Below are 13,485 nucleotides of genomic sequence, written 5' to 3'. Positions count from 1 at the left end.
GCTCATGAGGCACCCACTTATCGAGCTTTTCCACCTTTCCAATTTGCTTCAAATGCTGAATGATCAGAATTAGCAATGTTGAGTTCTTTGGCAACTTCTGTAGTTTCAAGAGGATCAGCTTCAATGATTGCTCTCAGTTAGTTGTTGTCAGCTTCCAGTGGCCGGCCGCTGCACTCCTCATCTGCAAGGCTCTTGTCTTCTTTGCAGAACTTCTTGAACCACCACTGCACTGTATGTTCATTAGCAGTTCCTGGGCTAAATGTGATGTTGATGTTGCAAGTTGTCTGCACTGTTTTACAACCCATTTTGAACTCAAATAAAAAATCACTCAAATTTACTTTTCATGTAACATCATTTATATAGTCTAAAATAAACAATATGTAAATTAGCAATTAAACAAAGTGAGAAATGTGCATTAAAATGATGTATAACACAACCACATTTATTTAAGAATGTATTCCAATATCAGATGGCAAAGTTCAACAATCCAAAATCCCAGTTACTTTTGCACCAGCCTAATGTTTGGTATATATACAGTCCATGTTCAAATTCCCCCATTTTCTGTTTTTTTTTTTTAAATAAAGTTCATTCTGTCTCTGGAGCCTTATTTATCCGGACCTTTCCCCCCCGTCTGTGTTTGGCCAGACTGCTGAAGCTTACGCTGCGCTGCTCTGCCTTCATGCCTCCGCACTGGCTAGTTACCTGTTTGGAGCCTGTCTCATCCCATTTCTTCCTCCTGAAATGCTGTTTCTAAGCACATTTTAAGTGGTTCCTTCCTCTTCCATAAACTGTTTCTTGGTATCCTCTGGTGTGCTCAGTCCCCTCTGCTGTGTGAGCTCTCTGTACTCTTTTGTATAACATTTATTACATCCTGTCCTGTATTAAATGTAGAATTTATGGACTTTTTTCCCATCTACCTTTTAGAACTTTGCACTTCTTGAATTCAGGTGCTGTGTAACCTTTACCAAACTTTTCTGTTGCCAAGTATTTGTTTAATTGGCCTACATCCAGAATGCTACATGGTTTTTTTTGTGTGTGTGTGTGTTTTTTTTTTTAGAATAATTCACTTGTTTGTAGTGTTTTCCACTTTGGTCTGAAATTTCTAGTTTCCAGACATCATAAAGGATGAAAAGAACTAAGGGGTATTGACTTTAACATGGACACAGGGTTGGGATCTGAATTTTTTTTCCATACTCTCTGGAGTTGTGCCCGCAGAGTCAGAGCTGTCAAAGCACGGCTTTGTCTCATCCCACGTCTCTAAGGGGTTGTGTTCAGAGTCACGTCGGTGAGTGGGTGATGAACTTGGGGTGTTGGATAGCCTGTTGTGTCCGCAGCAGGAAGCGCTGGGGAATGACACAGAGCAGCTGTAAGATCTCTTCTTTTGTATCTAGGTTCGAGATGCAGCAATAAACAGCTTAGTGGAAATTTACAGACATGTAGGAGAACGTGTGAGGGCAGATCTCAGTAAGAAAGGATTGCCGCAGTCCCGGTGAGTTCGGACGCTTTCCTTCTCTTGCTCTTTCCCTCTTCTTTCTCAGCTAACATCTTGGTTTGCACTGCTTATTTTGTTATGGGGTAATTGTTTTTGAAAGACTATATGGTGAGAAGATTGGTGGATGGTGATCTTGTCCAGATCATGTCTCAGGGGTCCCCTTTCTTCCACTTGCTCAAAAGTAAGACTTTTCTCACCCAGACATCTGACCTGATCCCATGCTACAGACTGTTTTTAGAAGCATATTTAAAAGTGATTGGTGTTGAAAGATTTTGCATTCTCTGGGTTCATGTGGTTCTACACTTCGTATGTACATGGAACCTGGTATCTTGGGTCCTTGGAATGTATTTGTTTGAATGAAGCCTTTCCCAGATAAATCTGGATAGAAATATATCAGTGATAATTCTGGACATCTTTGAGATGTTAGCCTTCTGGCTAGTAATGCCAGTTTCAACATCCAAGTCTCCAGTGCAAGGAGATTATTGTCTTACCATATCGAGAGTCCCCTTGAGTCCACAGGTGTTTCTGTTGTCAGACTTTTAAAAATAATGAAAAATCAGTTATCTATGATTTTTAACTATGATGTAGAAATTTTATACCAAATGAATTTTAAACCTTTTGACTGTCTAATTGGGAGAAAGTAATATGAAAACCCTGGGAAGTTAGGCCTGGATGGGACTCACCAAGTGATTTATCTGGACCTGTCATTGTGCTCAGGGGGACAGCTGAGGCCCAGTGACAGGAAGTGACTGGAGACATGACCCAGCTAGAAAGTCAGGGCTCAAGCTGATACTCTGTGCTTCATTTTCTCTGTCCATTCCACAGATGAGCTTGCAGAGTATTGGGCATCTCCATCTGGGGCAGAATATTGAGATACACAGGAGCCACCTGTCGTGACGTCCCTCAGTTGGATGTGATGGAAGTGGGTGACTGACCCTGCAGTCAGGGTGCCAGTGACACTTGAGGGGGGAATCCTTCCTTGTTGAGTGTCACATCTGACCCCAGTGTTGCTTTCATCATGGTCCCTGGGCCTTTGTTTTTTTTTTTTTTAAAGCACTACAAAACAGTAGAAGGTGCTGGGGATACTCTGTACTAGCAGACAGCGTGATCCACGAGCCCTGGGGTAGGAGTCAGCAGTTAGTGTGGTGGACACCAGCCATTTACACTGAAGCCTTGCAGTGGACAGGGTCAACAGACAAGAATAGAACTACTTCTCATGTTTTTTACATGAAAGTAGTCTGTGAGAACAGGGCTTTTTAATTCCTGTATTTTATGAACCTCCACCTTGTAGTCTCTGGATATATAGTGAGAACACTTGGGAGGGAGAAGAACTACAAAGTACTGACCAGGCTCTTAGGGAAAACTGGAGACTGCAGGGAAGCAGGGGCTAGTTAGTGATGATGTCACCATCATTGCTGGAGAAATGGGTCTTGGGCCGTGAGAGTCTCTCCTGCCCAAGGCCTGGTGTCACCATGCTGAGTGCCTCATGGTGAGCCTAGGCCATGGCCGGCCTGTCTTGCCCATGGGATTCCTGTGTCATGTTCAGCGGTTGCTACAGCAGCTGGCAGCTGGGCACGTGACATGGTGAAACTGAGGTCTGGCGAGGTGGGCACGGAGGGCGAGTCACCTTGCAGACCGAGGCGTCCTTACATAGGCCTGCACGTGGGGTCGGCCTGGGCTCTGCCTGGACACTAGAATGTGGGGCTGCCCATTACGTCCACAGAGGGGTCGGGAGTCTGGCCCGGGTGTGGCTGCCCACCTGCCTTCCTGTTGGGACGCTGGCATTGTGGAGCCTTTGGCAGTGCTGGGTGAACAGCCCCACAAACCCTCGCCTTCAGATTTAATGAGCTTGCCTAGTGCCAGCATTCCATGCATCTTGTCCTGGCTTGTGGCTGGGAATTGAGCATGTCCTGTGTGACTCCACCAGGAGAAACTCCAGGAATCTTGAGTCTAGTTTCCTGTGGTCCTCACCCCTTTGCTGATTTTCCTTTCTGTCCTTTTATATTGTAATAATCACAGCTGTCAGTGTGACTCTGTGCCGAGGCCCTGAGTCCTCCCAGTGACTCGTGAAACCTGGACTGGTCTTAGGGACTCCACAGAGTGAGTTAGGTAAGGTCCTGGAGCTGGGGCTAGAGCCTTCTCTTGCAGACTCCCAGTCTTGGTTTTTTCCCCCACTGTCAACTCTACTCTCTTAAACAAAGAAAAAAAAAGATTAAAAAGAAGTAACAGAAGAGTTAGTACCTCTGTGGTTAGGAATGAGAGTTTCCACTGTCTCATGTTAGCTGAAATCCTTCCTCAAATTCTGGACCGAAAGGAGAGGGTAAGCCTAAGGAAGTGACCCACAGCTTTATAGCCATTGTCATAAAGCTGGCAGACACAGTGCTTGAAGAACTAGGCTGTTAGTTCTTTATAAAACTTGACTGGAAGAATCGGAAACTTCATTTATCTTTATATTTATTACAAGACAGTTACATAAAACCTTGCACTATGAGGGTCAGAAGCTCTGACTGTCACCTCAATTTTGATGGGGAGGAGTCCAGATAGAATAGGTCATAGAAAGAATCTCCTTCCGTCATTTGGAAAGCACAGCCTCTGCTCTGTGTGGCTCCAGGTGGCCGGCTAGAATACTTTGAGTATCCTAGACTTCTTTTACATCATTATAGGTTTTTTGTTGTTGTTACATGAGCATAGAAGAGTCTTTAGCTTGGCAAGATTCCATAGCACTAACAAAATATTGTGGAATTTGCTTAATGTTTTCTAAAACTTGCCTTTAGTCCTGGAATAAAAAATGTTGTCCTCTAGCAGCTGTCCTTGGCAGTCCAGTGGTTAAGAATCCACGTGTCCATTTCAGGGGACACAATTTTGATACCTGGTTGGGGAACTAGGATCCCACATGCCGTGCAATGCAGCAGAAAAAGAGAAAATGTTATCTTCTCATGAGTTTGTTCATTGAGTGAGTACTGTATTTGAGAAGAAGATTAGTTATGTCTCTAGGAAATAAAATACATGATGAAAAAGGATGCCTTTCTCATGTCAGCTAACTGATGTAGTAAGAGTGATCTGATTTAGGCAGCAGTTTTCTTTGCCCATTTCACAAAGGAGAGAGAGTTGCGTATTCTTCAGCTTCACTTTGAAGGAGCTGGAATCATCCTTTGGGGCCATGTGTTCCATTCTTATTTGAGTATGTCATCTGTTGGCTAACGTCACTTTCATCCAGGGGAGAGAGAGGAGATATTCAGCCCAATCTCCATCTTGGAGGGTGTCCCCTGTGTAGGGTCTCAGCACAGCTGCGCTGTGAACGTCAGTCAGCATAGTGTTTGGGCATTTTCTGTTGTTTTACACGTATTGTTTTCACAGTCCACATGCATGATGTGTTCAGAAACCGAGTCCTACACGGTTCACTTCTCACTGTCCATTGTAAGAGGCCATATCGCAGTAGGATATTTGTGAGATGTCTCTGGATCTAAGGAAAATGTCGGTAGGTTCCTGTCACTTACTGTCCAAGGCTTCCCTTCACAGACAGATGCTGTCTGCCCACGTGGACACTCACTGTCACCCCACTGTATATGCCAGAAAATATTTCTATTCCATATGGTGTGATTTAGTTTGTGAGGCTTTGGTAAAATGATTGCTGGTGTGAAATTTCTTCTGGAACCATCATTTGGGAACCAGGCTCCTGAAACAGCAGCTGCTTTAAATCTGATGATAGTTTTAAGTTCTGCTGCTGCTGCTGCTAAGTCGCTTCAGCCGTGTCCGACTCTGTGCGACCCCATAGACGGCAGCCCACCAGGCTCCCCCATCCCTGGGATTCTCCAGGCAAGAACACTGGAGTGGGTTGCCATTTCCTTCTCCAATGCGCGAACGTGAAAAGTGAAAGTGAAGTCGCTCAGTCGTGCCCACCTCTTAGTGACCCCCTTGACTGCAGCCTACCAGCCTTCTCCGTCCATGGGATTTTCCAGGCAAGAGTACTGGAGTGGATTGCCATTCTAGATAGAGCTTAAACATGTCGTTGGATGCATTTTAACTCTTTGGTGAACTTTCTTTGTGAGCCTGAAGTTTTGAATATTGCTCTCATAGTATTTGTTTATAAAAACCTTGCAAACATTCACTAGACATTATCATCTAATGATTGTAAAGGGGAGAATTGAAGCTTTCTTATTTTTGGTTTTAATTTGCTTGCTAAAACTTTGGTGTTAAAAGGGAGGGCCCAGGGCAAAAGCAGATGAGAAATGTGCTCTGTAACACCCCTCTCGTTTCTTTTTTTAAAAGATTCGTTTTTTGGCTGCACGGGGTCTCTGTTGCTGCTTGAAGCCCTTCTCTAGTTGTGGGGGATGGGGCTGCTCTCTAGTCGCAGCGCTCAGGCTGCTTCTTGGGGTGGTTCCTCTTGTTGGAAAGCATGAGCTCTAGAACATGGGCTCAGTAGCTGTGGCTCACAGGCTTTGTTGGCTCTGCAGCACATGGGGTCTTCCCGGACCAGGGATCAAACCCGTGTTCCTTGCATTTGCAGGCGGATTCTTAAGCCCTGGAGCACTAGTGAAGTCCACCCCTGTCATTTCTAAATTTTATTTTCTGTAAGTCATTCATACAGAGAGGGTTGACTAGATTTACAAGATACATTGAAAAAAAGGCAGTTTCTTATCTCTTCTGCCACTTTTCCTCAGAGGAAAACCCTTCAGCTGTTTTTACTGGCTCTCTTGTGTCTGTTGCTTTGTCTCTGAGTACTGTGCATGTACTGCTATTTCTCAGTTTTTGTCACTCTTAAGAATTTTACTTCACGTTATGAAGGGTGGATTTCAGTTCTGTCCTCCTACCCTCCCTCAGGTATACTTACCCTCTACCTCCACCAAAGCTAGTCCTGTCTGCGTTTTGATTGGGACACTGTTGGCTTTCTGCCGTCACTGTGCGTGCCGTTCACAGCTCATTGTTTATATCTGGTGAACCGTGATGACTTTGCCTCCCACCTCCACCCTGTGGGTTCCCGGGGTTTGTCTGACTTTCACCTGTGTAGTTGTCTATTTGCATCTCCTGTGCTTGGCTGTCTACATACTGCCAAGTCAGGTGCGTCTCCTTGAGCCTGCCTTCCCGTCCACACCAGCCCCCTCTTCTGCCTTTTGCTTTATCATCCTCCTGGGGCTGCACACACCTTTCTCGGCAGGTGCGCCTACTGATTCTTGGAGACATCGTCTTTCTTGGTTTTCTCCCTCACCAGTAACTTTCTGAGGAAAGACGTGGAGAAGAACAGTTTTTTGAGTTTGAGAATATCTTTATTCTCTCTTGATACTGATAGTTTGTCAGGGTCTAGAAATCTAGGTTAGAAGTCCTTTTTTTCATCCAAAATGTGGAAGCTAATGTGCCTCCCTCCCCTCATTGAGTCCCAGCTTTCAGTGTTTCTAGTGAGAAGTCCATAGTCATTCTGATTTTCTGGTCATGTGTGGTCACTTGCTTCTCTTTGTTCTCCTTGTTGATCTGAAACTTGATAGTAGACCTTATGTGAGACTAGTTTCTTATGCATTTGGAGGGCCTTTCACAACGGAACCTCATGTCATCTAGTTCTGGGCAGGTTTCCTTGTAATGACCTCTTGGACTGGTTGATCCTCCGATCCTCTTGTTTTTCTCTCCCATTTATAACTTCTTAGCTTTGCCCTGTGAGTAATGCTGCTCTGAAATTGGGTGTGTAAATACCTGTTCCACTCCCTGCTTTCAGTTCTTTGGGTATATAGTCTAGAAGCTGGAGCAAGGGGTAATTCTTTGTGTAAGTGTTTTGAGGAACTGCTGTTCTGTTCTGTAGTTATTGCACCTGTTTGGGTTTCTGTCAGCAGCGTACATCCTTGCCAAAAATTGTTGTTTTCTGTCTCATTTTGATAAATAGCCATTCTAATGGGTTTCTCATTGTGGTTTTGATCCTCATAGAATTTTTGTTGGAACTTTGTTGAAAATGAACTGACCGTTAATGTAAAGATTTCTTTCCGTTCACTTACATTCCATTGATCTATATGCCCGTCGTACTAGTAGTACATTGTCTTGATTCATGCAACTTCGTAGTAAATTTTGAAGTCAAAGTTTGTTCTTTCTAAGATTGTTTTGGCAATTCTGGGTGCCTTGCATGTCCTTGTGAATTTTAGGTGTATTTGTCAATTTCTGCCTGAAAAGGGCACCTGGGATTTTGGTAAGAAATGAATCTGTAATGAGTTCGGGCAATATTACCATCTTAATAACATTGTCTTCCAATCCGTGAACATGGAATGTCTTTCCATTTTTAGAAGTGTTTAATTACTTTAAATGATTGCTCAGTAGTGTCCAGAGGACATGACTTGCACTTCTTTTGTTAAATTTATTCCTTGTGTTTTCTCTTGGGTGCTATTCTAAGTAGAATTTCTTTTCTTATTTTCAATTTCAGATGGTTCATCATTAATATATATAGATTATATATATATATATATTTTTATATTGATCTTGAATCCTGCAGCCTTGCTGAACTCACTGGTTCTAATGGTTTTACTGTGGACTTCTTGGGATGTTATAATACAAGATATGTCAACTGCCAGTAGAGAACTTGTACCTCTTAATCCCCAACTACATATTATCCCTCATCCTTACCTCTTCCCACTGGTAACTGCTAGTTTGTTTTCTGTATCTGTGAGTCTGGTTTTTTGTTTGTTTTGTTCACTAGTTTTATTTTTATTCCACACATAAGTGATAGCATATTGTGTTTGTCTTTTTCTGGCTGGCTTATTTCGTTTGGTATGTTGTACTTTCATTTTCATTCATCTCAAAGTATTATCTAATTTCCCTTTTATTTTCATCTGACCTGTTTGTTTTTAGGGCTGTTCTATTAAATTCCAACATTATTTCTATTTGTTATTCATTTCTACTTTTATCCTGTTATAGTCATAAATCATAATTCCTGTGTTCCATGGTTTTAGTTCTTTGAAATTTATTGGAGCTTGTTTTATGGCCCAGTATGTGGTCTGTCCCAGAGAATGTTCCAGGTGCACTTGATAAGAATCTGTATTCTCTTGTTATTGAAACTTGCAATATCGAAGTCATCTCTTAATACTGATGACTGACTTACTTCTCTCTTCAATTCTGTCACTTTTTGTGTTATATATTTGGAGGCTCTCTTCTTGAAAGTGAAAGTTGCTCAGTCATGTCCAACTGTTTACAACCCTATGGGCTATACAGTCCATGGAATTCTCTAGGCCAGAATACTGGAGTGGGTAGCATTCCCTTCTCCAGGGAATCTTCGCCACTCAGGGATTGAACCCAGGTCTCCCACATTGCAGGCATATTCTTTACCAGCTGACCCATGAGGGAAGCCTTGAATACTGGAGTGGGTAGCCTATCCCTTATCCAGCGGATCTTCCTGACCCAGGAATCGAACCAGGGTCTCGACCTTTTTGTATCATGTATTTGGGGGCTCTGTTCTTAGATGCCTATAATTATGTCTTTCTGATAAATTGATCCTTCTGTCAATGTAAAATGTCCTTCTTTGTCCCTGATAGCACTTTTTGTCTTGAAGTCTATACTGTCTGGTATTAGTATAGCCACCCTAGGTCTCTTTCGAACACTTTTTTCCATGGATTATCTTTTTATATCCTTTTGCTTTCAGCCCTTTTGTCTTTGTGACTGAAATGAAATCTCTTGTAGACAGAATACAGTTGGGTCTTGATTGTTTATTGAGCCTGAAAATCTTTGTCATTTAATTGAAGTATTTAATTCCATTCATATTTAATGTACTACTGATAAGGTAGACTTTATTTCTGTTATCTTATGTTGCTCTTTGTGTTTTATATGCCATGACTTTTTTATTTCTCTGTTCTTTCCAGTGCTGCCTTATTTTGTAATAAGCAGATACTTTCTAGTGTGCCAGTTTAATTTTCCTGCTATTTTAAATGAAATTAGTAGTGTTTGTTCTGGGAATTTCAGTTTACATTCTTAAATTATAGCAGTCTAATTTGAATTATTATTATTAATTTTAGAATTAAAAACTTTACTCCTACATAGCTCTGTTTTCTTCTCCTCTGTTGTTCTTTTTATGCATATTACATCTTTGTACATTATAAGCTATCCAGCATATAGTTTTCTAATTACTGCTTTGTGTAAGTGTCCTTTTAAGTCATGTAGGACCAGGGTACAGTTAACAATTTAAAAAAAAATTGTACTGTATTTTATATTTACCTATGTTTTGTATTTGTTATTCTTGAGTCGCAAAGTTGTGTCTGACTCTTTTGTGACCTCATGGACTGTAGCTTGGCAGGGCTCTTTGTCCTTGGGATTTCCCAGATAAGAATACTGGAATATTGGTTGTCATTTTTAACCCTGGGGAATCTTCCCGACCCAGGGATTGAACCCAAGTCTCCTGCATTGGCAGGCAGATACTTTACCACTGAGCCACCAGGGAAGCCCGTGTTTTATATTTACCTTTGTAGTATTAGTCACCTCTTGTTATCTGTTGGGGATTGGTTCCAGGACCCACTGTGGATGTCAGAAGTCCATTGATGTGTGAGTCTGTTATATAATTGGGGTCGTATTTGTGTATAACGTATGTGTATACTTTAAATCGTCTCTAGATTACTTATAACAATACCTAATACAATGTAAATTCTATGTAAATAGTAGCTGGCACGTGGAAAATTCAAGTTTTCGTTTTCAGTTCAGTTCAGTCGCTCAGTTTTGTCTCTTTGCGACCCCATGGACCACAGCATGCCAGGCCCCCCGTCCATCACCAACTCCTAGAGTTTACCCAAACTCATGTCCATCGAGTCGGTGATACCATCCAACCATCTCATCCTCTGGTGTCCCCTTCTCTTCCTGCCCTCAATCTTTCCCAGCATCAGGGTGTTGTTTTGGAACTGTCTAAAACTTTAAAAAAATCTTTTTGATCCACCATTGGTTGACTCCCTGGATGTAGAACCCATAGATATGGAAGGCTGACTGAACTTTTACTGGTGTTCTTTATATCTTCATGTGAATCTGGGCTATTGTATTCTTTCATTTAAAGTTGAAGGAGTCTGTTGTTTTATTTTTTGCTTATTGAGAAATGTCTGAAATTCTCCTTCATATTCTCCTACTACCCAGGTCTGCACTTTATTATATTGGTAGTATGGCTTCATGTAAAGACTGAAATACCTTTGGTCCAGAGAGACTTCTCTGCTTCATTTTTTGAAGGGTAATTTTCTTGGGTATAGAATTCTTGGTTGAGATTTTTAGTTTTAGGATTTATATTCCCACAACTGTCTGATTTCCATTGTTTTATATGAAAAATCAGTTGTTAGTCTTGTTCAGGAGCCCATGTATTGTGACAGATGGCTTCTTGATTGTTGTTTTCAAAGTATTCTCATGGTCTTTTTTTAAAAAAATCATTTAGTTTTTGTTGTGCTGGGTCTTCACTGCTGCACTTGGGCTTTCTCTAGCTGCAGTAAGTGGGGGCTGCTCTTTGGTGTGGTGCATGAGCTCCCCATTGCAGTGGCTTCTCTTGTTGCAGAGCCCAGGCTCTGGGTGTGCAGGCTTTAGTAGTTGTAGTACAAGGGATCAGTAGTTGTGGGCCGCAGGCTTCATTGCTCTGCAGGATGTTGAATCTTCCCAGAGCAGAGATTGAACCTGTAGCCCCTGCTGTGGCAGTTGGATTTTCATCCACTGTGCCACCAGGGAAGTCCTTCTCCTGGTCCTTTCTTTTCAGCACTTTGCTTTTCATGTGTCTGGGTTAGAATCTCTATAAGTTTATCCTATTGCAAGCTTGTTGAACTTCCTGAATTTGGAACATTTTTGGTCATTATTTCTTCACATATTCTTTTTGTCCTTTTTCCTTTCCCCTCTCCTTCTGGGATTCTCATTGAGTGTATGTGGGTATAAGAAGATAGTCTCATAGGCTCTGTTTATTATTACCTTTTCCTATTCATTTTTCTTCTGTTTTTCAGACATGATAGTGTCAATTGACTCATCTTCAAGTTTGCTGCTGCTTTGTTCTCTGAGATCACTCAAGTCACTGTTGAGCCTCTAGTGAATTTTTAATTTCAGTTGTCTGTGAATTTTGAGAATTTCCATGATTCTATCTTGGGTTTTCTATCTCTACATTGATATTCTCTGTTTGGTGAGACCTTGGTTCTTATATTTTCCTAACTATATTAATAGTGGTTGATTTCAAATACTCATCTAGGTAGTCCTTTAAGGTTAGTTTCTGTGACTGATTTTTTCCCCCTGTGTATGGGCCATATTTACTTGTTTCTTTTTGTGTCTCCTAAGTTTTTTGTTGAAACTGAACACAAGATTATGCATTGTGACAATTTTGAAAATCACATTCTTCACCTCTCCTCAGGCTTGCTGTTGTTGGTACTTACCGTTTTTGTTGCTCACTGCTTACTTAGTGACTTCATAATTCTATAAGGTCTGTATATTTGGTTGTGTGTGGCTACTATTGTCTTCTCTGCTTGACTGGGTTAGTGTTCAGCTGATGATTAGAAGTTTCCCTTTCATTGCCTTTGCTGAAGGCTCTCTGTGTTGGGACATACTTTCATACTTTGAGATCCAAAGTAGCTATTCAGTGTTATGGCAAGCAGTTTATACTTTTCTGCCTTTAGATCTCTTTACTGCTGCTTGTGCAGAGTCTTAAGGTCAACCAGAGATGAGACATTAATGCTGTAATACTTCTTGGGCATACACACAGCCTTGCCCATGTATGTGATCTTGTACATTCCCAGGAATTTGTCAGAGCTTCTCAGAGTTTCCTGAGAACATCTCCTCTTCCAGTTTTTCCTTGTAAGTTTTTTTGACAGTTTCCTTACCTGGAATGTTATTGCGATCTCAGGCATCTGCCATGTTAAACAGTTGTGAATTCTTTTTGACTGTGGCCTCAGGAAGAAAGATCTCTCACTGAGCATGCTCTGAGTGAGGTCAGGTAAAGGCAAGCTCTGTGAATGGGGGTTTAGGAATATGCCAGACAGATCATCAGAAAATGACAGTTCTCTGGGAATGGGGATTTTTAAGGGTCTCCAGACTTGTTCAGGCTTCCCTGGTGGCTCAGATGGTAAAGCGTCTGCCTACAATATGGGAGACCCGGGTTCGATCCGTCGGTTGGGAAGATCCTCTGGAGAAGGAAATGGCAACCCACTCCAGTACTCTTGCCTGGAAAATCCCATGGGCAGAGGAGCCTGGTAGGCTACAGTCTTTGGGGTCACAAAGAGTCGGACATGACTGAGTGACTTCACTTTCACTTTCCTGATAGCCCAAGTTGGTAAAGAATCCACCTGCAATGCAGGAGACCCTGGTTCAATTCCTGGGTCGGGAAGATCCTCTGGAGCAGGGATAGGCTACCCACTCCAGTGTTCTTGGGCTTCCCTGGTGGCTCAGCTGGTAAAGAATCTGCCAGCAATGTGGAAGACCTGGGTTTGATCCCTGGGTTGGGAAGATCCCCTAGAAAAGGAAATTGCTACCCACTCCAGTATTCTGGCCTGGAGAATTCCATGGACTGTATAGTCTCTTCTCTAAATTGAAGTTTTGGGGTATCTGTGTGTTCAGTTTATTCTCTCTTTTTCATATTAGAAGTTTTGCTGATGTATCATAATCCTTGGTTACCTGCTTATATTTAAAAGTAGCAGACTGAAAAGCCAGTTATAAGCTGAATGTATAGGTAGAGTTTGTTTACCATGAGATTGCTAGTATTTGCTTTTAGGACATTATTTTAAAATTATAAGCTATTCTAAGATGGAATAATTTGATCACACTTTTGCAGTAAAATAAACACCAGTTGGATTGAGTTAAATATAAAATTTAAATTCAGAAAAACCAGGGTAAAAATGGTATGGATTATTTGTCAAACTAGTGAAGAAATTTACTTTATATTTCCGATCCAAAGATTTAAAAAGTGCCAAAAATTGGCGGCTTCAGCAGGTAATCATTAGCTATGTATTCAGTGTCTCTGAATGTATAAAAGTCACCTGTTAGACTTGTGCAGATTGATAGGTTCCAAAAGAGGCATTTTGTATAGCTGTGCTCAG

At 41.8% G+C, this 13,485-nt stretch overlaps 1 protein-coding gene across 9 annotated transcripts in view; it reads left to right on the top strand.

The window, feature by feature from the left end:
• Positions 1-13,485, top strand: part of CLASP1 (cytoplasmic linker associated protein 1) — a 272,797-nt gene that overhangs the window by 106,697 nt on the left and 152,615 nt on the right. For all 9 annotated transcript variants that reach the window (XM_069574461.1, XM_069574455.1, XM_069574459.1 and 6 more), the window contains exon 7: positions 1,392-1,489. In XM_069574461.1, coding sequence (XP_069430562.1) covers positions 1,392-1,489 — 98 coding nt within the window. The remainder of the gene's footprint in view (positions 1-1,391; positions 1,490-13,485) is intronic.

Source organism: Ovis canadensis, chromosome 2, assembly GCF_042477335.2.
Source record: "Ovis canadensis isolate MfBH-ARS-UI-01 breed Bighorn chromosome 2, ARS-UI_OviCan_v2, whole genome shotgun sequence".
Taxonomy (NCBI): Eukaryota; Metazoa; Chordata; class Mammalia; order Artiodactyla; family Bovidae; genus Ovis; species Ovis canadensis.
The sequence above is the reverse complement of the archived record's forward strand: the minus strand, read 5'-3'. Positions and strand labels throughout refer to the sequence as shown.